This window comes from Lissotriton helveticus, chromosome 10 (genome assembly GCF_964261635.1).
Source record: "Lissotriton helveticus chromosome 10, aLisHel1.1, whole genome shotgun sequence".
In the NCBI taxonomy this organism is placed as follows: domain Eukaryota; kingdom Metazoa; phylum Chordata; class Amphibia; order Caudata; family Salamandridae; genus Lissotriton; species Lissotriton helveticus.
In genome coordinates this window covers 447855917-447883652 of record NC_136071.1, presented here as the reverse complement: position 1 = coordinate 447883652, position 27736 = coordinate 447855917, and the positions used below count along the sequence as shown (strand labels likewise).

General features: G+C 42.1%; 1 protein-coding gene across 2 annotated transcripts in view; it reads left to right on the top strand.

The window, feature by feature from the left end:
- Positions 1–27736, top strand: part of LOC144784272 (uncharacterized) — a 491196-nt gene that overhangs the window by 113435 nt on the left and 350025 nt on the right. For both annotated transcript variants that reach the window (XM_078662942.1, XM_078662941.1), the window contains one exon: positions 9780–9937. In XM_078662942.1, the coding sequence (XP_078519068.1) occupies positions 9780–9937 (158 nt within the window). The remainder of the gene's footprint in view (positions 1–9779; positions 9938–27736) is intronic.

Genomic DNA, 27736 nt, shown 5'->3' with positions numbered 1-27736 from the left:
GGCTACATGCGCCACAGAACGATCCCGCGTACATGGCTGACAGGAGGGAACTAGGCCTAAATACTCTGCTAGCACCGTTATATAATAAAAGTTTGTTAACGAAGTTGATAGGCCCGACCAAACACACGGTGACTCTGTGGCATAAAGCTCAGAGGCGACTGGGATGGGAGGGTGTGATTACCAAGCTAACGCCACTGTGGGATGCCAAGAGTCTGGGTAACTTGCGACGTAGTAAGGGGTTTGACCAATGGGACGACATTGGGATCTCCACAGTGGGGGACATGTGGACAGGGGAGGGGGTGATCTCCTTCGCGGCCCTGAGGGAACAATACGAGATGGGGATAACTGAAACATACAGATATATACAGATCAGACATGCACTCCTGTCTGTGGTGGAGCCGGGCACCGCGATCCCAGAATCGGCTCCGTTAGAGGACCGGCTTCTGACAGACTACATGGAAGCAAGTGCTACCTCACTCACATACCGCAAGCTGATCAATAACTTGCCAGACCCACTGGTAAAACTGAAAGAACGTTGGGAGGAAGAGGTTGGGGATCTGGATGAGGCTGACTGGAATGCAGCACTGGCATCGCCCAAAGAGGCGGGTATATCCACACGCTTTCGACCAGTACAATTTAAGGTCCTACATAGGGTCTACTACACCCGCACGACACTGCACAGGATCAGGAGGGCTGAACACCCCTACTGTCTGAGGAATTGTGGGGAGGAGGGTACGCTGTTCCATACGTTGTGGGACTGCCCAAATATCCAGGGTTACTGGCGGAGAATTACACGCACAATGGGCCAGACCTTGAACACCTCAGTGATCCCTGATCCCAGAGTATGCCTACTGAATGTATGGAAGCCGACAGACCTCACACTACATGGGAAGGGATGGGTAATCATTGGGATGATGTTGGCGAAACGTGACATAGCACTGAACTGGGGAGCACGCACTACCCCGACCCTGACTCAATGGAGTAGAAACATGGACATGCTAATGATTACTGAAAGGGCAGTCTGCCAACAGAGGCTCAACCCACGAAAATGGAATAAAATATGGTCACCATGGAATGTATATAGGGGGGAGATATGTGAGCCACTACCCGAGGATGAAGAGACTGATAGTGAAGGGGACGAGGAGGAGTTAACATGAATGGGAGGAATAGGGGTGGGATAAGGGACGTAAGGGGAGGCGGGATGTTTGAGCCTGATGAAAAGGTATGAGGATGATGCCAGTCGGGTATTGTACACTGTTAAATGCCTAGGGAAACCTATACTCAAGAGAGAATGTTAAATATTACTATGCAAACTGACAATTGTTGAGACCCTGTTTAAGGTTAAGTTGTAAAAAGAAACTGCTTATTTGAAAAGTTGCATGAGTGGCTGTCGACGGCAGAATGTTGATGCCGCGTAGTGACATAACGACAGTGCATATTCTCCTGGTTTCTGCAACAATAAAAACAACTTTAAAAAAAAAAAAAAAAAAAAAAAGTGACAAAGCCGTAATGTGGTCATGTTTGGGAGCAATGGAAATGGCAATAGCTGAAGCATGGAAGAAGAGGGAGGCACCAGCCTTGGCACAATGTCATGCACAATTATGGCATGCACTCACAATAGAAAGGATGGCAGGCATATTCGGAGACAATTTCATAAAACTTTGAATATTTCTGAGGTCCCTTAGTCAGCTATCTCTCTGGGGTCTTCCGTTGGTAGCCTGCTCCTCACATATATGAGCACTGCATTTATTCCAATTTTGAAACCCGGCACTACTCGAATCATGACTGCTTGTAAAGTGAGCGATACACATTCATGTCATCTGAGTTTTCTTCTATCTTTTTGTTTATCCCTCTCATCGCTCAAGTTAGAGAGGGGAGGGATAAAGGACAAGGGGAGATTTACAGTTGTGGGAGGGACGAATGATGTACATTTGGTTTTTATTGAAATAGCAATCTTCAAATGTTAATTCCGGAATATAGAGGATCTTGCTCGCCTGTAGAATGCTGAGTTATGATATGACCACATGATTATGTACTGCGAGGCCTCTTACTGATTGCATTGCTATACCTTGTTATATGAAAAATCGAATAAAAATCAGTTTGACAAAAAAAAAAAAAAGTGTTCGTAAAGTCTACTAGTTATACACTTCTAAAAAATCTCTTTTCAGAGCACCTATTTCAATGAACCAAATATATTTCTAAGTACACAGCAGTAGAAGGGTTCCCCAATCTTCCAAAGACGAAAACTTCCAAGTAAATAGAAAAAAAGACACTCTGGGGTGAAAAACAACACAAATAAAATTCATAGAAGAATCGACCTCGGACTTTCTTGCCTTTACTTGGAAGTTGTTGGACCTGGCCCTCTTCATGGTCAACCCAAACATTTTGCTTTTACCATGCCTGTTTTCTGAATTATTTTCTGCTGGCTTTTAGGACTGATAACCAGTGGTAAAGTTGGCCTATACCTAATTTGCAAATGTAATGTACTTGCAAGTTCTTAGTAAAGTAGTACTCAATGTGCCCAGGGCTTGTGAATTAAATACTACTAGACTGCCTGCAGTACTTATTAGGCAACACACTTAAGTAGCCCTTCAAAAAACTTGACTGAGGCGTGCCATTTCAGCCAGTGTGTGTAGTTTTAGACTTCCATTTTAATTTGTCAAAACACACATTTTGCAGGCCTAAACATTAATTTTCAATACATATAAGTCACCCCTAGGGTAGGCCCTAAATAACCCATAGAGCAGAGTGTATTGTATTTCAAATGTTGGACATGTACTTTTAAGTAGTACATGTCCTGGTAGTGGAAAACTCCCAAATTTGTTTTTCACTATTGCAAGGCCTACCTATTCCATAGGATGACATTGGGTTACATTATTAAAATGTAAACAGTGCTAATCTTTGTGTGGGAGCAGGTAAGAATGTCATGTTTGAATTGTGATTTAAAACCCGCTTTAATAGTAAAGTTGGATTTTTAGCCACAATTCTGAAAACTCTGCTTTTATAAAGTTGGCATCTTGTTATCCTAACCATTTTTTGCCTGCAACCTGTTTCCTGGGTCACATGACTAGGTGTAGTTGGCAGTTGACCTTTGTGTATCCTTCCCAGACAGTGTTACAATAGAGGGCCTCTATGTTGGCAGGAGGAGCCATCCTGACTTGATGAAAGGGGCTTACTTGTCACACTTGAACTTCAAAAAAGACAGCTTGGCTAACACCCAAAGGACATCACAGTAGCCCTTTGTTCACCCAGATAGACTGGGACCAGGGCACAGAAGTAGGAAATTCTAGACATTTCTGTGGGGAGAAACTCCAGAAGCTTCTCCCACTCAAAGGGGCATCAGGTGTAAAAATGGAACCCTTCGACCTAGTCTTCAGTATACTTGTTGACCTGTGAGGACTGCCCTGCTGCCAAAGGGCTACTCTGCGGTTTGAGACCTGTCCTGCTATCTGAGAAGGCAGACCGGACCTGCACCTTTCATCACATGCTGAAGTGACTCCCAAGGGTCAGCTGACTGATCTCCTGTTCTGAGCTACAGGGACACAACACAATCCAGAGGCCTCTCCGCAAACTGCCCAGCTGCATGCTGACATGCTGCAACTGGACATGCCTGGATTTGCAAATGGACGTGCGTGAGTGCTGCTGGTCTCTGCTGGAGTGAGTTCCTGATCCCCAAGAAGTACCTACCAGGTCCTGGAACCTTGATGTGGCATCATTTGAGCTCCTCCTTGAATAAAAGGAGAAATTCTGTGCTCTTCGAACCTGCGCTGCCCGCCAACATGAAACTCCAGTGAGCCTGACTCTTCGCACTGCAGTGATTTTCAGTGATGCGAGATCTGCACTTCGCGCTACATCGGCAGCCTGCGGTGACCACCAATGCAAACCTCCAGCAATGACCATCTGCGACGCCCGACAGGATCTTTGAGCTACAGCATTGACCGTCCATTTTTTTTTGTTTTAATATGTTTATTGCATTTTTGTCTAATCACAGCAGTACACATATGAAGAAATTGAGTAATTATGCCGTAGTACAGTAGACGGGTCAGTGGCTACTTCAGACGTTCACACACATGAAGGAGTACAATCGTAAGGATCAATTGAAAAGCAATTTAGTCGAAATAGCATGTCAACATCATTGGCTACTGGCATATCAGAAAAAAAGGGGAGTAGTGACCTGCATAGGTGGTGATAAAGCAAGTGTTGCTTCCCAATATCACATCAGAATGTTGTTCAGTTCGGAGCATAGGCTATGCCATGGCGTCAAATCAAAGTAGGTTGGGTACATCGGCAATACAACATATATCCAAAGCTTTATTACAAAACTAACAAATGTAAAGAACAATCTGAAAGGTGTGGAAACTAGAGACTGGGTGATGTTCAACAGCGAGTGCGTGTGTGTGCGTGTTGCTCTCGGGTCAGCGGGTCAGGCGGGTAGGGACAGGCATGTACCATGTTATATCGACAGTGGGGATCCAACCACAAGACCCACCAAGTGCGCAGCGGCGGGAGGGGGGGGCGGAAGAAGGGGAGAGGGGGGAGAATATCCCAGTCGGAACCACGCAGGGGGAGGCACTAGTGCTTAAACAATGCCACTCTGTAGGCACACCTGATGGTAGGTCGTCAAGGTGCTATCCCAGTCTAGTGCTATGGGATACTTGCGGAGCCCCGCTGTTTCTTCACTATGTAGCGCAGCGCTTTCCGCCCTTGCCCAGTTGTCAAACGAATTACGCCAGTGTATCGCTTGGGGGGGGGGTGTAATTCTTCCAGCGCTTGGTAATGAGGCGCTTCGCAGTGATCAGCCCCAGGTCCCAGAACCTCTCCTGGACCTTTGTCTGTTTCGTTCTTCTGAATAAACCCAGCAAGCATGCTTCCCATGTAAGCGGCAGGCTGCCTCCCGTTGCTTTTGCCAAGGTATCTGACACTGTAGACCAGTAGGAGTGCAGAGAGGGGCATGCCCAGAGTGCATGTAGGAACGGTGCATCAACAAGTCCGCTTCTGGGGCATGCTGATGTTGTTAGTCCGAAGTATCTATTGATCTTGTTAGGAGACCGATAGGCATGGTGCACGATATAATATTGTATAATCTTAAAGCGGGCATTGCGCGGTATGTGTAGTGTCCCGGCTAGTATCTGTGCCCACTCCCTGTCAGTCCAGTCCCGCCCTCTGTCAGCTGTCCATTTGTCTCGCAGCCGCTGTGACGAGAACTGTGTGTGTGCGTGCAGCGCCTGGGCGAGCCAATGCACCACGTGAGAGCCGTACAGTATTGACCGTCCATAATGCCCGTTCTGCTCCGTGATGCTCTCCCTGCTCCTCGCACCCTCCACCATCACAAACGAAACTCAACATGCTGGACTTAAGATGGTAACTTTTTTTCAGGAAGACTAACCTGGTCCCTTTATCCTGCCCGAACTCCACTGTGGTTGGCCTAAAGTTGACTTTCACCTGGTCTCACACACCCAAATAACTGTGAGTGGCGCTTTGTACTTTTAGGCACTATACTTACCTTACTTTTTTAGGTCGAGCCTAGTGCAGCGCGCATGCGCTACTCTGGCAGACTTATAGCAAGGGGGCTTCAAAAAGCTCACCACATGCTCGTGCGTGTGGCCTATTGCTTGCGGTTAACTGCACAGGCACCATCTGTTTTGAATTATCGTGCCCAGACGCGTGCAGGATAATACAAAACACATGGCCTGGTACTCGCGCACTACTCGCGGAACGCTGCATTCCTTTAATTCCTTATTTTCTCACTACCTCGTAGTCGAGCTAAAGACTACAGTTCACCCAGCCAATATGAGGGCCTGCACAACCCGTAGCATCTGAGATGCCTTTGGTCCATGCACTCGGGCCCGCCCCCTCTCTCTCAACTGGCTGAGTTGTGACACTAGAAGGTAAGCCCCCCCCCCTCCCGTTATTCATGTTCACCAGGCTCCCGCCCCCCTCCCGCTGTCCGCATACCCTTTGATTTGTTCCGCCCCCTCCCCACTTGGCCCGTGAGGTGCTCAACCTCCCCGTGGCACACCACTATTTATTAAAAGGATGAACAAAGTCAGCCTAAAGCATTGGCAAAGCTAAAAGGCGGGACCTATTAGCTTTGCCAATACCTGTCTTCTGAAAGTAGCCAGCCATAGATGTTCCCAGGTCTGCTCTGCCATGCTCTGGACGTGCAGCTGGAGCAGAATATTAACTCTTGGCAGGAATGGGGGAAACACGATGCGTTTCAATTGTAGTTGGCACCTTGGCATTAAGATCTAAGTATATTCCAGCTCTCGTCTACTGTGGGATCTGCCAGTGTAGGGCCACACCCATGTGTGACAAAAGACATGTCTCACTAATTGAACATAGCCAGGATGCATTAGCCTTAAGCCCTGTGCTGCCCAAGGCTATGTGGAAATCCGCGAGGGTGTCAGACGTGGTCTCAGAATACTCCTCTTTTGGCGAGGAGAAAGATAGAAGCGCAAATCAGTGTGCACGTGACTGGCATCTTATGTGACACCAGTCACATGCTGTAAACAAATGCACTGCACACGCTTCAGTGAGCACTGACGCATGCAGAGTATATCTGATCACATCAGCTTCTTTCTAGTTACAAACGAAGCAGTAAGCTACTGTGAACCCTCGCTCCGCGACCATGAGCTCACTTCAACTCCCTCCCAGTGCTGGCAATGTGGCAGAATCAAACGCAGTCGGGTTAGCCAGTATCACTGAGGCCATCATTCAGGGATGACTTGCCTCACCCAGCCAGCAGTGTGAAAATATAGCTCTACACCCTTTTCGATCTTATCCAGCAGTCTTCTCTGCGAACAGCAGGCATATTTCTTTCCAAAGCACATTTCCAGCAGGCATATCTCATTCCAAAAATCACATTTGTTCTGAGCGCACACAAGGCTATCGATGTACTGAACTGCATGATTCTGATTACGAAGTGATTGATGTGCAGAACTGCACATTTGTGAGGAATCTGTGCATGTGATGCTTTGGATCTGTGGGTACACAGTGCAAATGATGTGCAGGCCTGCATGCATTCAGCAAACACTAAACACAGGGTGTTAGTGAATCGCTCTGAAGACCTGTCCCAGCTCTCCTGCTATGCGACTATTGTATCTGTAATTCATATGCTGTCGAAGCCTGTTACCTGCCGAGAGAAGTAAAGAGAAGTTTTAGACGTTCCATAATGGTGCATGACTCTGGCCTAGTCTTACAGGCCTTTTAACAGTGCATAATAGGCTAGTTGAGGACCTCAGTGTGGGCCAGTGGTTCTCCAGGTAGAGCTAGCTAGAACATAGAAAGTACAAACCTGGGACAGGCTTCTAATTTCAAGTAAACTGGTGCAAGCAAAAACACATGTAGCAAGCTCATGGGTTCGGCAAACACTGCTTCCTTTCCTAAACTCTCACACAGGCACACTGTGCATTTCAGAAAGGAGTTGCTTGGAATTCAGACATGAAAAAAATCCAGGTGTTGCAGGCATCCATCCATGTTTCCCATTGCCTTCCATTCTCAATCTGTGGCATGGCAAACTTCCTCATCCGAAACCACTCCCTGTGTTAACAAGCATTGGCATAGTCAGTGGTTCTCGCCTTTGGGACCTTATAAGTGTTTAGCCATGCAACACTTGATGTTCTTGCACCAAGGATATTGTGCTAGATAACTAAACACTTATAAGGTCCCAAAGGTGCGACCTATTGGCTATGCCAATGCTTGTTTTAATTGTATATCCCATTCTACTGATTGGAGTTTTGTCATTTTGGTGTCCAATAATTTATTAAATTTGATGTGGGATTTTTCTTGTGTTGTATTTTCACTTTATTTTAGTATTGTTTAAGTGCTGCATAAATATTCACATTGTATCTAAGTTGAGCCTGACTGCTTTTGTACAATTCTACCAGCACAGGTTAATTTAGTGACTTTTTTTGGTTCACCTTGGCAATGATAGTGGTCATTGCTTGAGTACGCCACCCTCGCATCCCGCACCAACTCCAATAGAAGTACTCTCTCTCTTTTTGTGTGTGTGTGTGTGTGTACACACACACAAAGAGAGAGAGAGTAATTCTATGAGAGTTGGTGTGGGAGGCAAGGGTGGCGTACTCAAGCAACGTTCACTATATATATATATATATATATATATATATATATATATATATATATATATATATATATATATATATATATATATATATATATATATATATATATATATATATATATATATATATACACACACATATGTATAATGCGGAGTGTAATAATCAAGTGATACATGATGCCCTCCCTCAATAATGATAATCGGAAGCATATTATACTCCGCATATATGGCTCATGTGTACTTGTTTTAAAGCCGTTACCGACCGGTATTTGGCATTTGGAATGTAGTTGGCATGATTGTAGGATTCGGTATTTTACCGAATCGGTAACTTAAGGAATCGGTAAATTCCCGAATTCTTAACATACCGATTCGGTAAATTACCGAATCCTTAATGTAGGAAGCACTCAAGTGAGTACTTTTCACATTTAAGGATTCGTTATTTACCACCAACTACAAGTTGGTGGTAAATAACGAAAACCGTTAAAAAAGCAATTTTTAACAGTGGCAACCATCCAGTGCCCAGCCTAATAGGAGAGACGAATCACGCAGTCTTGAAAAAGATGGCAGTATATCAATAAAGAGCCATCGAAACACGTCGACGCAGCAAATACACAATCGAGAGAACCAATCTAACCTGGAAGTCTAGAAAACATTAGGCCTAGGTGTAGACCTGACGAATACGAGGTTCTCAGATGTGTAATCTCTATGACTTAATTTGATGTCTTTTTCTGTCTCTCCCCTAATGTGATTCTTTTTTCCCTATTTACATTGCAGTGTAAAAATGTTTATTGCTGCTCCTTTTTTTAAAATCATTTGAATGTATAAAATTGTGTTAATGAATTGTTTTTAATGCTGTATTGTAATAACGTCATATTGTTGAAGTGTCCTGTGACTGTGATAAATTGTTTTTATATGGTTTAACAATTGTGTAATCAAGTGATAACACCTTTTGAAAAGAATAAATGGAAAAACTTGTTTTTACAACTTGTGTGTGGATAGATTGTAACGTTGATAGTTCTCTAGAATAATACATGTGTATGAGGACACTAGTGTAGTTGCCAAGGGAAGTTCTCTTTTCTACTGTTTGAAGTACTCCAATCCCCTGGTATATAAGGGGTCTCTCTCAAAAACTTAAACACTTTTTTAACAGTGCCATGTGGCAGACATACATGCCCTTAGGGCATGTATGTGTGCCACATGTGCACCCATGCACTATTCAGGTTTGCAACAGGGTGTCAATGTGACACCCTGCCACCCTTGTAAGTCTACCCCCTATTACCGATTCGGTATTTACCGAATCAGTAATTCTCATTCATTCCTATGGGCCTCCAGGCCCATTGGAATGAATGGGGAATACCGAATCGGTAAATACCGAATCGGTATTTACCGAATTTTACTGATTCAGTAAAATTTACCGAATCATTAGCTACATACCATTTACTGATTCTAAAATACCGAATCGGTAAAATTCGGTATTTTAGAATCAGTAAATGATATTTACCTACATCTGGACCCTAGTGACTACTAGGAGAGTTGTTTCCCTGCGTAAAATATTGTGAGGCAATAAAGCGTTTGACCTTTGCACTGTAGTAATGAATGTGCATTTATTTTTACAGTTGCTCTAAATAACGAGATATTGGGCCACACTTATATTCATTGCGATGGCGTTAATACATATTTTTTCTTGTGTTTTCAGACATCAGCCAGGTGATGAGTCCATGAGCCGCTGCAGCTGCTGTAATGTAGTTCGGGATTCGTCTGTGTTCGTTCTGGGCACTCCCACCCCAGGGCAGGTGAATGAATGCCCAAAGAGGAACTTCAGCAAGAGATTCAAGCTCTGCCTTGAAGTTGCAGGTCAGTTAAAATACATTTTTTTTCTCCTTCATTTGCTCCCTGATTTGGGGCAAATAATCTGTAGCGTGCTGGGTGCAGTCGTCAACTCCCATCCCAAGCGTCTTTAAACTTTAAAGCTCGCCCATCGTGGGACATTTGTGAAAGAAGGATTTGCGTAAGCTTAACACAATTTATACTAGAATTGAGATTTGCGAAGTACCTGACATGAAAGTATGATATCCGTGCAGTTTACAACAAGAGCTTGTTGTGGATTTACCATCAGTACAGATATAGAAAAGCATAATACATTTAAGATTTTGCAATGACTATGTTCAAGCTTAAATGGGTTTAATGCAATAGCTGTTGCAGCCTGCTTAGTAGAAGGAAGATAAGTAAGGTAAGTTAGCAGAGCATGAGACCTATGTTCCCATTTTTAAGTTAGAAGTAACTTTTATAGATTTAAAAAGGATACGCTATTTGAAACTGTAGGCTTTATGGTTGGAGCAGCACGAAAAGAACATTGATGTTGTGCATTTCAAACTGGAAATGCTGCTAGAGAAGACCTGGTAGAAAGTAAAGCTAAAGAATTTAAGTAGGACTGTCCTGGGTGCAGCTTCAAATTTAGGACAATGAACCTGGAAAAACAGAAAATTCGAGAAATTGTGTACTAGAAGGATTTGCGACTGCCAGTGCCCTGCATTTAAAGGAGTCCGTGGTGAGGTCAGTGAACTTAACCACCACTCACCATTTAAGCTCTGGCTGCTGCTAACTCCAGTCTGCCTTACCCTCTTGCCCACACATTATTGAACGGGGAACTACATCAGTGGGTGGGGGGATATGTTAGCATGGTTGTTAAAAATTTGATGTAGCTCGTAACATTCAACATGTGTGGGGAGAAGAGAAGGCTGCAGCTCTTTTAAACTATCTTCCATTCAGTTGGAATGAATCTAATGTGAAATTGGAGGAGAATAATAAAATGATGTACTGTTATGAGGTTTGGTTTCATAAGAGCTTATCAAAGCTTACCATTATCACAACTTTAAGAATGCAAGCAAAAACTAAGGCGTCTCATGGGTAATGTGCATACATGAGGGGAAGCAAAACATTGATGACTTAAGTGTTTGGGAGGAAGGTAATGACCTAAGAAGCACTGTACAACCTCTTATCCACCGAGAGTCTCTTGAAATGAATGATTGATTGTCTCAGAAGATAAGACCCTACTTGGCTGAATCACAGATTGTGGATCCCTCGCAGATACCCATACCTATGTATAAGTGGGATGCAAACAGGCTTGTGCTCTCAAAAAGAGCAGCATTTGATGATCTGATGGGCCCAGACCCCCACTGTGATTTTTGGAACCCCTCTTGTTCATGGTAATTCACACCTTGGTTTGGCTAGTTCGTTTTGAGGGAACGTTTGGTGGGCTAAAGCCTTGTCCCCTTATTTGTTATTGGTAAATCATTTAAACCAGCAACTTCTTCTATAACTGTCACACGGACACATCCCACACAGGGTGGGGCTCATATGCACAAGTTAAACAGCAGGAGCTGATTAAACTACAACGAAGATGTGCAATACAAGTGTTAGAACTAAAGACAGTCTTCCTGGCATTGAAAGCCTTCTAAAAACAGCTGACCGAGACGATGAGGGCAGTGCTAGTTCAAACGGAAAATACGACAGCAATGTTCTACTTGAACAAACAGCAGGGAACAACATCACACCTACTGTGGAAACTAGCTCAAGAGATATTATATTGTATTGCAATTGCATTTGTATAGCTCTTACTACCCCTGACGAGGCGTTGAAGAGCTTTTTTCGGCAAGTAGCACGCTACTCTGGGACCCATGAAGGTTTAGTGTTGAATAAGTATAGTGAAACATGCAAGTACGTTTTAAGTGGTGGATAGGTTAGTCAGTTATTTGGATTCGGAAGGATAGCAGAAGGATAGAAGAGGAAAAAAAGGTTTGTATTTATATAGCGCTTGTTATCCCTGATGGGGTGTTGAAGCATGCTACTCCGGAAACCCTTAAAGGATTAGTGGTGAATTAGTATGGTGAAATATGAAAGTAATTTGAGCGGTGGATATTAGTCAGTTATTTGGAGTGAGAAGGATAGCGGAGGGAAAGAAGGGCAAGAAAGGTTTGCATTCATATAGCGCCTGTTACCCCTGATGGGTGTTGAAGCTCTTTTCTGGCAAGTAGCACGCTACTCCGAAAACCATAAAAGATTAGTGTTGAAAATTAGTATAGTGAAATACGAAGTAATGTGGTGGATATGTTATTCAGGTATTTGGATAGAGAAGGGTAGGTGGCGGGATAGAAGAGGGAAAGAGGTTTGTAGTTATTTAGCACTTGCTACCCCGAATGGGGTTTTGAAGCGCTTTTTTGGCGAGTAGCCCAAGCGTCTTTAAACTTTAAAGCTCGCCCATCGTGGGACATTTGTGAAAGAAGGATTTGCGTCCTTCTGGAACCCATAATTATTAGTGTTGAATTCGTATGGTGAAACGTGAAATTAATTTGAGTGGTGGATATGTTAGTCAGTTATTTGGATTGGGGAGGGGTAGAAAAGGGAAAAAAGGTTTGCATTTATATAGCGCTTGTAACCCTGATGGGGTTTTGAAACGCTTTATTGGCGAGTAGCACGCTACTCTGGAACCCATAAAGGATTAGTGGTGAGTTGGTATAGTGGAATATGGAATTTGAGAAGTGAAGATGTTAGTCTGTTATTTTGATTTAAAAGGATAGTGGAGGGATATAAGAGTGAAGGACTTTTTATTTTTTAGGTCATAGCAGTAGGAGGAGGCTTTTGGATGAGTAAAACGGGTTTTGGAGGGGAAGAGTCAGAGGGAAGAGTTTAGAGAGGTTTGTTTTGGGGGATCGGTATAGTAAAAGAGGTGTCAGATGATGCAAGGAGGGGTAGAGTAGGAGAGAGTCTAGAAAGAATTATTTTGGGGATCATAGTAGTGTTATGGGGTTTGGGAGACATGAGAGAGTGGATGTAGAGAATATATTGATGTATAGGGTGAGAGATAGGGTAGTGCATTGGAAAGAGTAGTAGAAAATAGTTTGAGATGAGTCAGAAAGTTGGGCTAGAAGATATATTGAGAGAAGTATAGGCTGTGAAATAGGGTAGTGCATTGGAAATGCCAAATTAGAAGAAAGTGATACATATGTAGATCCATAAGTATATTGAAAGTATATAGATGTATAAAGGAGGAAAGTATATATAGATTAAAGATGTTGATAGAGGTACAGGATAAGAAATAGGATATGCTTTTTTAGGAGAAAAGTAACAGACCCACCGATACAAGTACATGGAGGTATATAGATGCACAATGGAAGCAAGTACATGTAGACCAAAGATGATGTATATTTTTTTTAACCACATAATTATTCTACATGAATAGCAAAGATAGGTAGATATCTACAGTGAAAATAAATTGTGGGTGGATATTACTGAATGGGAACATGGGCAGCATTTCTGGCCCTGGTCCCGATCAGTCTCAAACAGGCTCAAACAGGCAACTGCCCTTGTCCTCTCTGCCCTTAACCGGCTCAAACAGGCAACTGCCCTTGTCGTCTTCGCCCCTGACAGGCTCAAACAGGCAACTGCCCTTGTCTTCTCCGCCCTTAGCCTCAACTCCTGGGCTGAGACGCCCTAACCCTGGCCTTTTATAGCCCTAGTAATCAGGTGACCCCCTCCAGCCAATGAGAACCCTAGCCCTAACAATATCCAATCACAACACTACCCCTAAAATCTGGAACCAGTAGGAGGCCAGGACCTTACAGCCAATCTTGGCCCTAGTCCAAGCAACCAATCAGTTTAAAAATACCTGATCTCTCCGTCCAATAGATACCCTAGCCCTACCAGTAGTCCCAACCCAAGTCCAAGTAACCAATGGCACAGGAAGCCCTAGTCCCTACTTCCAATAGCAAGCCTAACCCTACTCTTAGTCCCACACCTAGTCCAGCAACCAATCACACCAGAAGCCCTAATCGCTACTTCCAATTAAAGGCCTAACCCTAGCCCTAGTCCCACCCTAGTCCCAACAACCAATAACATAGGAAGCCCTAGTCCATACTTCTAATAGAAATCCTAACCTTAGCCCTAGTCCCAACCCTACATTGATTGAATCACAGACCCAGAAACCAACCAGAACCCTCAAATACCCAACCAATGAGGACACTAACGCTAATCCAATAGAAACACCAGATACAACCACCAATCAGTGTACACTTGTACCAAACAATAGCAGACTGTATAAGGTCCCAGCTACCTCGGACAAGGTTTGCTGGCCAGGGAGATGAAAGCTGCTGCTCTATTCAGAAATCTGCTAGGAGACAGACAGGCTCAATCCACACTTTAGACTTCTGCAGGTAAGGGCCTAACAAAATTGCCCTTTAACAATACTGTTTGAATAAAACTTTACTCCCTCCCCTGTCCAAAAAACGAAGTGCACAGTCCCTTAAAAAATACAGTTCAAACAGCACACAGCAGATTACTACTGTCTCAGAGCACCCTCTGATGTAGAATATCCCTGTTGCGGGGGGGCTGGTTTCACTGACTTGTTAACACAAATGGTGGCTGGGGGTGCACTGCTTACACACAGGTCTTGGCACAGAGCAAAGGAGAAATTTGGCGGGAAAAACTGGTAGTCACGGGGAAATAGAGGGAAAAACTACAGTTTGGACTGCAAGTCCTACAATTCAACAGGTTAAATGGAAGCAGTCACGGACACAAGTTTAAACACAAAATTATGCAATCAGGGGCAGGTTAAAACTACAATTTTAAACTGTAACAACCACAGGCAAAGACGGTTAAAGATTTTTTTTTAAGAATCGATGATGCAATCACAGGTAGGCAAAATCATTTCTTAGGGACGAGACAGCACAAGTCTGCCTCCTTACCACTTCCTGGACTCTGCCCACTGCAATCTGGGGCACATGTAGGCTACAGCTCACAAGATGGAGGATAGGTGATAGAAAAGAAGGTATCCCTGGTTGCGATAACCTACTGGGTGAACAAACTACAGAAGCGGATAGACTAAGCAGACAAGCAAACACCTGCACAAATGGGAACTAAAACATGAGGTGATGAAAAAGATCTTCCAAAGGTGGGGAACACCGCAGATACAACTATTCGCAACATACAAGAACGTACAATGCAAAAGCTCTGCATCTAGATTTTACCACATAAGATCTCAACCGAATTCTCTGTCGATAAGATGGTCATGGAAATGTTGCTATGCCTACCCCGGGCCCCCCAATTTCAATGATCCCGCTGGCGATACACAAGTGCAGGTAAGAACAATTTACTCTAATCCTGATGGCCGCGCAGTGGGGTCCTCAAACATGGTTCTCAGACCTAATGAGATCTCAGGGACAGTTCATAATACTCCTTGCATATTAGGATCTACTGACAATGCAGGGAGGTCAAATATGCCAGACACCCTCAGCCTGAGAGCAGGGCTCCTGAGCACGTAGAGTTATGTCACAAATAACCACTGCACCTAATCTCAGTATCTGTTGTACATTTCAGAAATACAGAGAATTCCTTGATTCTCTTTTTCCATTCTTTATAATTTACCATATGAATTGCTGTATAGTCAGTACACAATGAAAAACCATTGTAAGGTGCAGCTCGGTTATTGGCTCTGGGTATCTTGGGTTCTTGGAGCATCTACACATCCTACATATCCCCATAACCAAAAGTGTCCAGCAGATGTGATGGTTTATTGCTTTTGAAAATCTGCCATAGTAAAAAGTTAGACTTGAAAAAATAGACACAAATGGCTGGGTTTTCAACTCCATTTCAATATTTTTTTATTTCAACTGTTAGTGTTTTTCGGAAAACCTTGCAGGAGCTACACAAATGACCCCTTACTGAATTCAGAAAGGCCACGGGCCTTGCTATATGGCTTTCTGCTGATTTCACGTGTCTTGTAGAAGGTGCAGGAAGACCAAACAAGGATGTTTGTGATTTCTCAATTGCTTCAGACTGGGCAAGGAGGATCTGGCACACGTCAGGCCTCCTCTGAAACTGTGGATAGCATCTTGACGACCTGGAAACTCACCACAAAACCCATTTATACAGATCACTGGTACAAGTTTATTGTGAGTTGAAGGTCTGCACCCATTTCTGCCTTGCCTTTCTGATGTTGTACATTTCGCACTGTTACTTGCCTAGCAAGGTGTATCAGTGGGGGTATACACCCGTTACAACGGATCTTTTACTCCGCACTACCATTACAACGCGACCATTACTCCGCATACCATTACAACGCATTACGCTGGGGGGCGCTCTAGGATAGGGGATAAGTATAATTTACTATCCAACACCTTCCCTAGGGTCCACGGGGACTGGAGTTAGAATAGTAAATTATACTTACCACTATCCAGCGCCCCAAGGCGCTATGCGTTGTAACGGTATGTGGAGTAAAAGTCGCGTTGTAATGGTCTGCGGAGTAATAGTATGCGTTATAACGTCATACATCCATCAGTGGGTATAGTTGGAGGTTATCAGACTGCCTTTTTCACTTTAATGCATCTCCCTGACCAGCCTTCTCAGTTTCAAGTTGTGGCATGTTTTCATTAAAGTTTTTTGTGTTTGTTCTCTCCCACTCCATTCAATGTACTCTGTGGAATCTGAATATTGTGCTGACGTTTCTCATGGCATCTCCGTTCAAGTCGATAAACAGTTGCCTGCTTTAACTTCTTACTTGGAAGACTGTCTCTTTGGTTGAAAAGATTTCCCCCAGTAGGGTTTGTCAACCTCAGGCCCTTTCAATCGGACCACCATTCATGGTAGTCTGCCCGTATATATTGGTTCCTTATATCTGCCCATCTTTTCTATCAAAAGTATCTGCCTTTCACATGAGCATGTCTGTCATCTTCCATCTTTTTCCCTCTTCCTTACCCACCAAGGAATAGTACTATAATAAGCATATTCTGTATCCGAGGCAAGAGGTGTCCTATTACTTATATTACACTTGACAGAACAGTGTGCATGAAAGCTCTTTTTGCGCTTCACTGGAGCCAAGCAGGGCAAGGCAGTGACCAAGTGCCTCACTTCTTTTTGGTTGTTCACAGCATCAAGAGCTGCTTCAACTTCACCGAAAAAGGCCCGCTGGAGGTGCCGTCCACAATTTTCACTAGAGGCGTTTCGGTAACAGACATTTGCCGTATGGGTACCTGTTAGCCCTTGCATACTTTTGCGTTTAATGTGTCTATTATCACTACCTGCAGTAGTGTTAAATGTTTTAAGAAACTTGTGAACATACTTTGGATTAATTCTCCCTTGCCAGGAGCCCACTCCTGCAATCATAACCGTGCTGAAGTACTGAAGAGCACAGCGAAAAGGTGTGTCTGCACTGCACCTGCTCTGGGATTGCCTGGGGCTCAGCATGTAAACAATTGGGATGCTGGAGTAGCGCATTTCGTGTGTGTGTTATTACCACAGCGTTACGTTTTTTAAGAAAATTGGGACCTTACTGTGGTGCGATTCCTTACTAGAAGCCCACATTTGCCCCTCATCTTTGAATGAGCCATGAAAAGCACTGTGTAAAGACAGATCTGCATGGCATCGGTGACTGGCTGGGACTTGGCATTTAAAAAACACTGGGACACTAGAGCAATGCAATGTGTGCATTGCGCATGACGCGTGTTACTGGCAGGATGGTGGGCATGAGCCAGGCTAGTCTGATGCTGTTTAGCTCTCAGGGAACATTACATTTGTTTGTAAGGAAATCTCTTTTTGGGACTTTTTTTATACCTCTGTTTATTGGCAAAAGTAAGATTGTTGGTCATTACAAATAAGGATTCATAACGATTTCAGTGTTGCATATACAGGCTCTATTACAAATATCACCACTTCATATGTCATATCACACATGATGGTAACAATACATAAATCATTACGGCGTTAATGGTTCGTCAAGGCTTTTTGGAACTTTTTGAATGCATTCATGTTTAGAAGAAACCCTCAAATCAAACACATTATAGAGCAAGTAAAACATGTTATGCAGCCAATGTTAAGTTAAAACTGGAGAAGGGAAATGTGACAACATCATTTTGTACTTTTGAAACATTCTTCCTTGATCAACCTTACTTCCCAGAAATGAAATCTGAAGACTTGCTAGTTAACGGAAATCCCTCGGCCATGAAAGACCATATAAATCGCAATGTGTCGCTAATGAAACTGAAAAGATCACCATTGAATCACATAGCAGTCTACCATTTGAACTGTATTGACAGATATCAGGCTAATTGAACATTTCACTTGGAAAAGTTGGCAGATCTGCATGAAGCTATGTCTCCCCCCTAATAAAAGTGTGGCAGTAACATTAGCCACAGCCCAACCCCTGCTGCAAATCCATCATTCACTTCTTCTCTAGGGTATTTCCAACGAATGATAATAATGTAAAATGGATCTTGGCCTGCAGTACTCTGGAAACTGTTTTAAGCGTACTGACTATGTATTCGGTCAAGTTAGAGACCCATTCTTCTTCAGATAAAGATCATCTTCAATACCATCAATGAAAAATAGCTCATGTATGCAGGGTGGTTGAAGAGAAGAAAAACATAGATCAAATGAAAGAGAATGGGTGTTTGAACTCCCTTGTTCTAGATGAATTATCTGCGCTTCCTGAGATAAATCAACCCTGGTTGAAGATCTAAAAACATGTCATGTGCTTATTAACAATTTCAATCCAGATAATATTGTGCGAAAACAAACTACATATCCCCCCACCCACCCAGAACGGCAGAGGAACCGCTTTCCCCTGAGGGAATATTGATATCAGTACTGAAAAATTGTGATGACAAGATAAATTCCTTGACAGCAAATGCTGGTACTATAGATATGAAAATTGGTATGATTCACAGAGCCCAGGTTTATGCCATGGAAGGTGCAGAGGCCCGGAATTCAGTGAAGTTCGAATAGTAGTAGCTTAAAGTTACACTTTCCCAATACCAACCTGTTTTAGAAAAGAATACCGTTCAAGACTCCTTTTCAGCTGTTTAGTCAAAGATAAATGAAAATCCTTTCAGAAAATACTTCTACCTCATCCCCCAAGTCCACACACCCCCCTCCCAGTCCCTCTGTGGTTGCTTGGTAGCAATCAGTTATCCATGGCCAACTGTTTACCAGTCCTCACAGAGTTACAGGTGGAGGCAACAAAAATATTGACTTTTAAATACATTACGTCCACCATTAAGTGACAAAGCCTTCAACATAACTACACTATTAGAGTGAACTCAAGAAAAGCAAGATCTAACTCAGATTGGTGAGGAGGCTGTATAGAATCCATACAAATTGTGACCATGAAAAACTGTCTATCTGAGATTTGAGATACCTCTGAGATTGAATGTGATATATATATATATATATATATATATATATATATATATATATATATATATATATATATATATATTCACTGAAAAAACCATAGGTTATAGACCATATATAGTTAGGAATTAGCATTTAAAAAACCTTATTTTACTCACACAAAACCATTGAAATTCCATATATAGTTAGTTGTACTAACTATATATCGCGCACCCGCAATCCACTGCTGATCATGTCACATATTACATCATTCATGACATGGTCAGTGACATCACTGATGACATCACTGATGACATCTCAAATGACATCACTGATGACATCACTGATGACATCTCAAATGACATCACTGATGACATCTCAAATGACATCACTGATGACATCTCAAATGACATCACTGATGACATCACTGATTACATCTCATTTGACATTACTGATCACATCACTGATGACATCATTCATGTGATAATACGATGAACCTCTTCAGACTCTCATATAACCTTAGATACAATCAGTGTAAACAGACACTCATAGACTGTCACTCATCCATGGAGTTACTCAGACACTTAGTCAGTCATACAAAGAATCAATCACACCTCCATTTCCTCAACTATACAGTTATACACACCTTACTTATTCAAACATATACTAAAACATATTTACTCACTTATACAATCCTGGATACAAGTTCACAATGATCCATACAGCCACTCACACATTCACTGGCTCTTATGCACAGTTATTTATATATGTCAACTCTCACATGTACTGTATTTTACATATGTACTTACTTTAACATGTAGCACTGAGATATCCATTCACTCACCAATACACTCATGCACACAGTCAACTGCCCATACAGCTGTTTCCACATGCACTTTTGAACCCATACATCTAGTCAATCAACTGCTCACACATCTATGCAGAGAGTCATACACCTCCCAGCCACCCACACACACACTCAGTCTCCCATACAAATGCTTGGGCAACCAATCAATAACCCATACAGTTAATCATATAGCTACTGATCAACACATGCAGCAGTTTACAGAACAACAGACATAATGATGCACAAATTAAGACAGTTTAGTCACTAACCCATGCACTCAGTGAGACACATTTAATCAGTCACTCATACAGTCAGTCATGCCCCTACTAAATCCTTCATCCAGACACTTATACATCCACTCAAGACATATTTTAACTTTACAGAAAAATACAGTCACTGGATGTTGTCATCAGTGATGTCATCAGTGATGTCATTTGAGATGTCATCAGTGATGTCATCAGTGATGTCATTTGAGATGTCATCAGTGATGTCATCAGTGATGTCACTGACCATGTCATGAATGATGTAATATGTGACATGATCAGCAGTGGATTGCGGGTGCGCGATATATAGTTAGTACAACTAACTATATATGGAATTTCAATGGTTTTGTGTGAGTAAAATAAGGTTTTTTAAATGCTAATTCCTAACTATATATGGTCTATAACCTATGGTTTTTTCAGTGAATTTTCAAGGTTTTGTAAATGCTAATTCCTAACTATATATGGTCTATAACCTATGTTTTTTTCAATGAATTTCATTGGTTTTTTAAAAGCTAATATCTATAGCTGTAAAATTTATTCTTCTTTAAATCCAAAAATATATTTTATATGTTTATTAATAATTTTTTTAAATATTTTTTTTGTTTCGCTCCCGGTCCGCGAACCGGGAAGCTTCCCGTTAGCTCAATTTGATTCCGCGATCCGGTCCGCGAACCGGTAAGAAATCAACATAGTGACGGTATCGCGTTGCCGCGTAATGCGTCTTATGACGTACTGCGTTAGCGCACCCGGAAGTGCCCCGGGGCGCGGACCGAGGCGCGAAACGCAACTCCCCGGAAGCGATCCGCGGCGCGAAAGCGCGACGTATCGCGTTGCCGCGAAATGCGTCTTGTGACGTATCGCGTTAGCGCACCCGGAAGTGTCCCGGGGCGCGGACCGAGGCGCGAACCGGAAGCTAACCGGGGAGCGTTCCGTTGTCTTCAGCAGAGCAAAAGGTATGCACTCCAGAGTCTGCAGCTATCAAAAGCACAGAAATGCTGTAATTCTTCACACATATTTCTCATGTCACCCAATCAAAACTCTTCCCTCACTTTTTTTCAAATGAAAACCCTTCCCCCTCTGCCCTTTCTGCCTATTTTCCATAGCAACCACCTCTTGGAGAAACTCTGGTGTTTGCAAGTTCACACAACAATGTTGCAATTGAACTCTGAACTCTCAGTGCACCTGCATATCCAGTGCTTTCTTTCATTTAATGATTTTTTATTGACCACTCAAAATACATCTCTCAAACAACACATCTGTACACCCTAACTTTCTGTTTTCATCAATCAAAATCCACCAATCACTGTTACTGCTTCATGAACACAGAAACTCCACAGTTTTTTTCATTTCAAACTCCCATTTTTTCAACTGCCATTTCATTGCCACACTTCATCTGACTGCAGGAGAACCTTCTCTCACCATGTTTTCTGTCTGGATTGTTGGTCATAGTTATATTCACTGGGCTCAAAGGTACGTTGAAAGCAGGAATTTACCTAACCTCAATTTACAAGATGTGGAAATTAAGTGGTTTGGCCACAGAGGATTAAAATGTCACCAATTGATACCATTGGTGAAAACCTTTATGCATTTGCCAAAACCTGACCTGTTAATTGTGCACTGTGGAGGTAATGACTTGGGCACTTTGACTGGTGTAGGTCTGGAAATGCTTTTAAAGGACACCTTTGAGCAATTAATGGCACTTTTTCCTCAGACTGCCTTGGTATATTCAAATATATGCCAAAGACAGAAATGGAGGTGGTCAAACCAATTTTGTCCACAAATTGAGAAGTCGAGGAAGCATGTAAACAAATCTGTTTCAGCTTACATGAGAGACCATGGAATGGGCTCCCTGTACAACAATAACTTGCGTTACTACATGCAAGATATCTACAGAGGAGATGGAGTTCACTTCTCAGATGAGGGCAACAGAATTTTCACTCTGAATTTAAAAATGTGCATTGGTACCTACTTATAAGTACCTAAATGTACCATAAACCCAAAAGCTCTTCTCAGAGCTACCCTACATCTAATCACTCACAATTATTATTTTACTCTAACTTTTTTCACTAATTTTCAACAAAGTACACTCCCTGGGGCGCTACCCGGTACGCGTACCGGGAGCTAACCTCGCGAAATTTTTTAAAAAAATGTGTTTTTTTTCGCACATATAAACCTCCTCAGCCACCCTCAGAAAACCTAGGGGGTCAAGATAACTCTACCGTGCCCCCTTCTACCCATTCCGAACATTAATTGCCCTCCATCTTGTATCTTAATTCGACCGAAACACAAAATGGTGGACTCCCGGAACGCTTAAGGTCCGCGAACCGGGGCGCTCAACGGTTCGCGTACCGGGTCGCTCCCTGGGAAGCGCACCATCAAAAAAGGTGGGAAAGTAGTTCACACAAAAGCCACTTGAGACAATTTCACCAAATATAGATTAGCTCATACTACATACCAATCCCTACCATTTTCACAAATTTGATTGGAATTCCATTTAGCCATTTAGCCTGTAGACCTCTCTAAATACCGTGAGGTAAATTACTTCACAAAACACATCTGAAGTGTTGGAATTGACAACCAATTAAAATGTTACTTTCATTTTCTACTTTTTTTACCTGACATTTGATTGGTTATGTACCCGAATATATATAAAGGAAGAGAAGGAAACACAGCCATTTTGACTACTACTTCCTGGTGTACATTTCAATAGGATTTTCATTAATAACTTCAACTTCTTTTTAAAGGTAAGTTGTTATTTTTAAAACTGAAGTATATTGTGCACTTTAAGTTAATATGGCAAACTTTTTCTGTTAGTTATATACTATCCCTCTGTAGTACTTATAAATTTAGATACACTTTTTTATATTCCTACTTCCACTCTGATACTATACACTGCCCAAAGATAAATTCACTGTTAAAAACTGCCTATCTAAAATTAATCCCAACAGTGCCCTACCTCTACTAATATATATTTTTTTTATGCAAATTTCAGGGAAAATGGAAAGTGAACAAAAAATTTCATTTGAAATTGTCCTTCCAGAGTCCAACACAGAAATCATTGATCCAAATGAGATTGAATTTATGGATGAAACTTGGGACCAAGAACTACTGCAATGTGTACAAGCAGTAGATAACCTCCTTGCAAATGAGGACATTTTACAACCTCAGAGACTACAATGTATATTCCATGATAATTATGAAATTTCTGACAATGAAATGTTAGAAAGTTTAATAAATTATGAAACACAATAAAAAATGCCTAAAAAATAAAAAATAAATAAAAAATAATCAACAAAACCAACAATCAATTAACATACAGCATTTGAAAAGTCTATCATTCATTTTTCATTGTAGTACGCTCCCCAGAACGCTTCCCGGTTCGCGTACCGGGCGCTAACCACGAAAAAAAACAAAAAAAAAAATTTTTTTTTTTTGCCCCGCGGGACCTCTTTAAAACCTCCACATTAAACCTAGGGGGTCAGCGAGGATCTACTATGCCCCCTTATAGTTATTTCCCCCTTTGTTTTGGCCTCCTCTTGTCTCTCGATCCTACCGAGAGACAAGATGGCGGCCGCTCCGGACTGTTTAGAATGTTGACAGACACCGGAGAGCCAATCAGCTTCGCTACGCGAAGTTCCGTTACGCGAAAAGTACGCGAACCGGGGCGCTGCCTGGTCCGCGCTTACAGATATATATCTTTTTTTGACCGTTAATTTCTCAAAATCCACTGCAGCACATATATTAAGACCTACAAAAGGCACATCGGGCTACCAGTCCCTACAATTTTGCCAAGTTTCGTGCAAATCCATTCAGCCGTTCGGGCTAAAAGTGAGGCTAACCGCCCTATGGAAAACTCAATGTTAAAAACACGTTTTGGGACCCCCCTTTTTTCTCGGCCCCCCCTGGACCAACTCCCCCCAAATTTCCAGGGGCTGCTCAGAAACAAAATGTTCCATTTTCCTGAAAATTTCAGCCAATTCCGTCCACAAACGCCAAAGTTATTAGACATAGAATTTTCAAAAATCCCATAGGGAAAAAATCCTAACTATATATACCTACTGGCGACCGCCAGTAGGTAATATATATATATATATATATATATATATATATATATATATATATATATATATATATATATATATATATATATTCACTGAAAAAAACATAGGTTATAGACCATATATAGTTAGGAATTAGCATTTACAAAACCTTGAAAATTCACTGAAAAAACCATAGGTTATAGACCATATATAGTTAGGAATTAGCATTTAAAAAACCTTATTTTACTCACACAAAACCATTGAAATTCCATATATAGTTAGTTGTACTAACTATATATCGCGCACCCGCAATCCACTGCTGATCATGTCACATATTACATCATTCATGACATGGTCAGTGACATCACTGATGACATCACTGATGACATCTCAAATGACATCACTGATGACATCACTGATGACATCATCCAGTGACTGTGTTTCTGTAAAGTTTAAATATGTTTTACATATTGAAGAATGAGTAGATGTAGAAGTGTCTGGATGAAGGATTTAGTAGGTGCGTGACTGACTGTATGAGTGAGTGATTAAATGTGTCTCACTGAATGCATGGGTTAGTGACTAAACTGTCTTAATTTGTGCATCATTATGTCTGTTGTTCTGTAAACTGCTGCATGTGTTGATCAGTAGCTATATGAGTAACTATATGGGTTATTGATTGGTTGCCCAAGCATTTGTATGGGAGACTGAGTGTGTGTGTGGGTGGCTGGGAGGTGTATGACTCTGTGCATATATGTGTGAGCAGTTGATTCACTAGATGTATGGGTTCAAAAGTGCATGTGGAAACAGCCGTATGGGCGGTTGACTGTGTGCATGAGTGTATTGGTGAGTGAATGGATATCTCAGTGCTACATGTCAAAGTAAGTACATATGTAAAATACAGTACATGTGAGAGTTGACATATATAAATAACTGTGCATAGGAGCCAGTGAATGTGTGAGTGGCTGTATGCATCATTGTGAACTTGTATCCAGGATTGTATAAGAGAGTAAATATGTTTTAGTATATGTTTGAATAAGTAAGGTGTGTATAACTGTATAGTTGAGAAAATGGAGGTGTGATTGATTCTTTGCATGACTGACTAGGTGTCTGAGTAACTCCATGGATGAGTGACAGTCTGTGAGTGTATGTTTACACTGAGTGTATCTAAGGTTATATTAGAGTCTGAAGAGGTTCATCGTATTATCACATGAATGATGTCATCAGTGATGTGATCAGTAATGTCAAATGAGATGTCATCAGTGATGTCATCAGTGATGTCATCAGTGATGTCATTTGAGATGTCATCAGTGATGTCATCAGTGATGTCATTTGAGATGTCATCAGTGATGTCATCAGTGATGTCACTGACCATGTCATGAATGATGTAATATGTGACATGATCAGCAGTGGATTGCGGGTGCGAGATATATAGTTAGTACAACTAACTATATATGGAATTTCAATGGTTTTGTGTGAGTAAAATAAGGTTTTTTAAATGCTAATTCCTAACTATATATGGTCTATAACCTATGGTTTTTTCAGTGAATTTTCAAGGTTTTGTAAATGCTAATTCCTAACTATATATGGTCTATAACCTATGGTTTTTTCAGTGAATTTCATTGGTTTTTTAAAAGCTAATATCTATAGCTGTAAAATGTATTCTTCTTTAAATCCAAAAATATATTTTATATGTTTATTAATAAAAAAAATTTTAAGTATTTTTTTTGTTTCGCTCCCGGTTCGCGAACCGGGAAGCTTTCCGTTAGCTCAATTTGATGCCGCGATCCGGTCCGCGAACCGGTAAACGTTCCGTTAGCGCAACTGCCGCGTTAGAAATCAACATCGTGACGCGTCGTGGAAGCGCGACGTATCACGTTGTCGCGTAATGCGTCTTATGACGCGCCGCGTTAGCGCACCCGGAAGTGCTCCGGTACGCGAACCGAGACGCGAAGCGCAGCTCCCCGGAAGCGATCCACGGCGCGTCGCGAAAGCGCGACGTATCGCGTTGCCGCGTAATGCATCTTATGACGCGCCGCGTTAGCGCACCCGGAAGTGCTCCGGAGCGCGAACCGAGGCGCGAAGCGCAGCGACCCGGAAGCGATCCGGGGCGCGTTCCGCAGCGCGTAACATAAGCGTGAGAGGTCATGTGACTTGTTAATAAAACTTTTCATTGGTTCATTTAACTTTTGGTTTCATAATCATGTAAGGCTAGGTCAGGTGACCTAAAAATAACACTTTTCATTGGTTTAGAACTATTGTTTTTCCCAAATGATGAAAACCCCTCCTTCTTTCCTTACTCTGACTTTCATCATTGTGAGAGGAAGACCTTTATTCATAGTAGAGCAATGGCTTCAGTAGTTGCTTCAGCTGGTGCACCCCCACCACCACCTCCACCTCCTCATGGGAAGAGAGGACCACCTCCCCAGGTCATCACCAACACAGAGGAGGAAGAGGAAGAAATAGAGGAAGAGGAGACAGAAGGACCACAGTTCTTGGAAGAGGTGCCCCGGGTTTCCCATAGGAAAGCCAGTTTCATTTGGCAGTTTTTTTCAATCCCTCCAGGGCAGAAGAAAGTAAATGCGAGGTATGTCACCTGCCTCATTTGCAAAGAGAAATTATCAAGAGGGACTGATAAAAAGTATAGCTACGGGAACTATACCATGCATCGGCACATGAACAGGTGGCATCCATTGAATTACAGCCGGGCGGAGATACGTGACATGGAAGAAAACCCAACAACAATTCCTGTGGCCAGGTCAACATCGCTAATATCGTTGACAGCAGCAGAGGCACGGGAAACCGTGCCAAACATCCAGGAGAATTTTGGGCATATGAAATATACTTGTCTGCACTGCGGTGCATTGATATCATGTGGTAACATGAGCATTAATTCAATCAACCTAGCTTATAACAATCACAATTGTCCTAACCGCCCCAGACAGTAATTTTTTTTTTGCTCCTGTTGAGCCCTTTTCAATGCCTGTTTTTTGTTGTTTCCCCCCCAAAAAAACCAAAAAAATATCAAATTGTTAAAAAAAAACAAAAAATAAAAAAAAATAAAAAAAAATATATAAAACAACAAAAACATTAAAAAAAAAGTTCTTTTCAGAACTACCTCCCCTTTCAAAAAAAATTGCTAGAATGTTTAGCACTCTGGCAAGCTCTATTTCTTTTAGTTCGCTTCCCAGTTCGCTTCCCGGTTCGCGAACCGGGAGCTAACCAAAAAAAAAAAAAAAAAAAAAAAAAGAAGAGTAAGTATAAGGAAAGTAAACAGAGAGTGATGTTAAAAGAAAGACAGCTATAGGGAGTAAACCAGAGATACTGTTTAATAGATCTATTTACC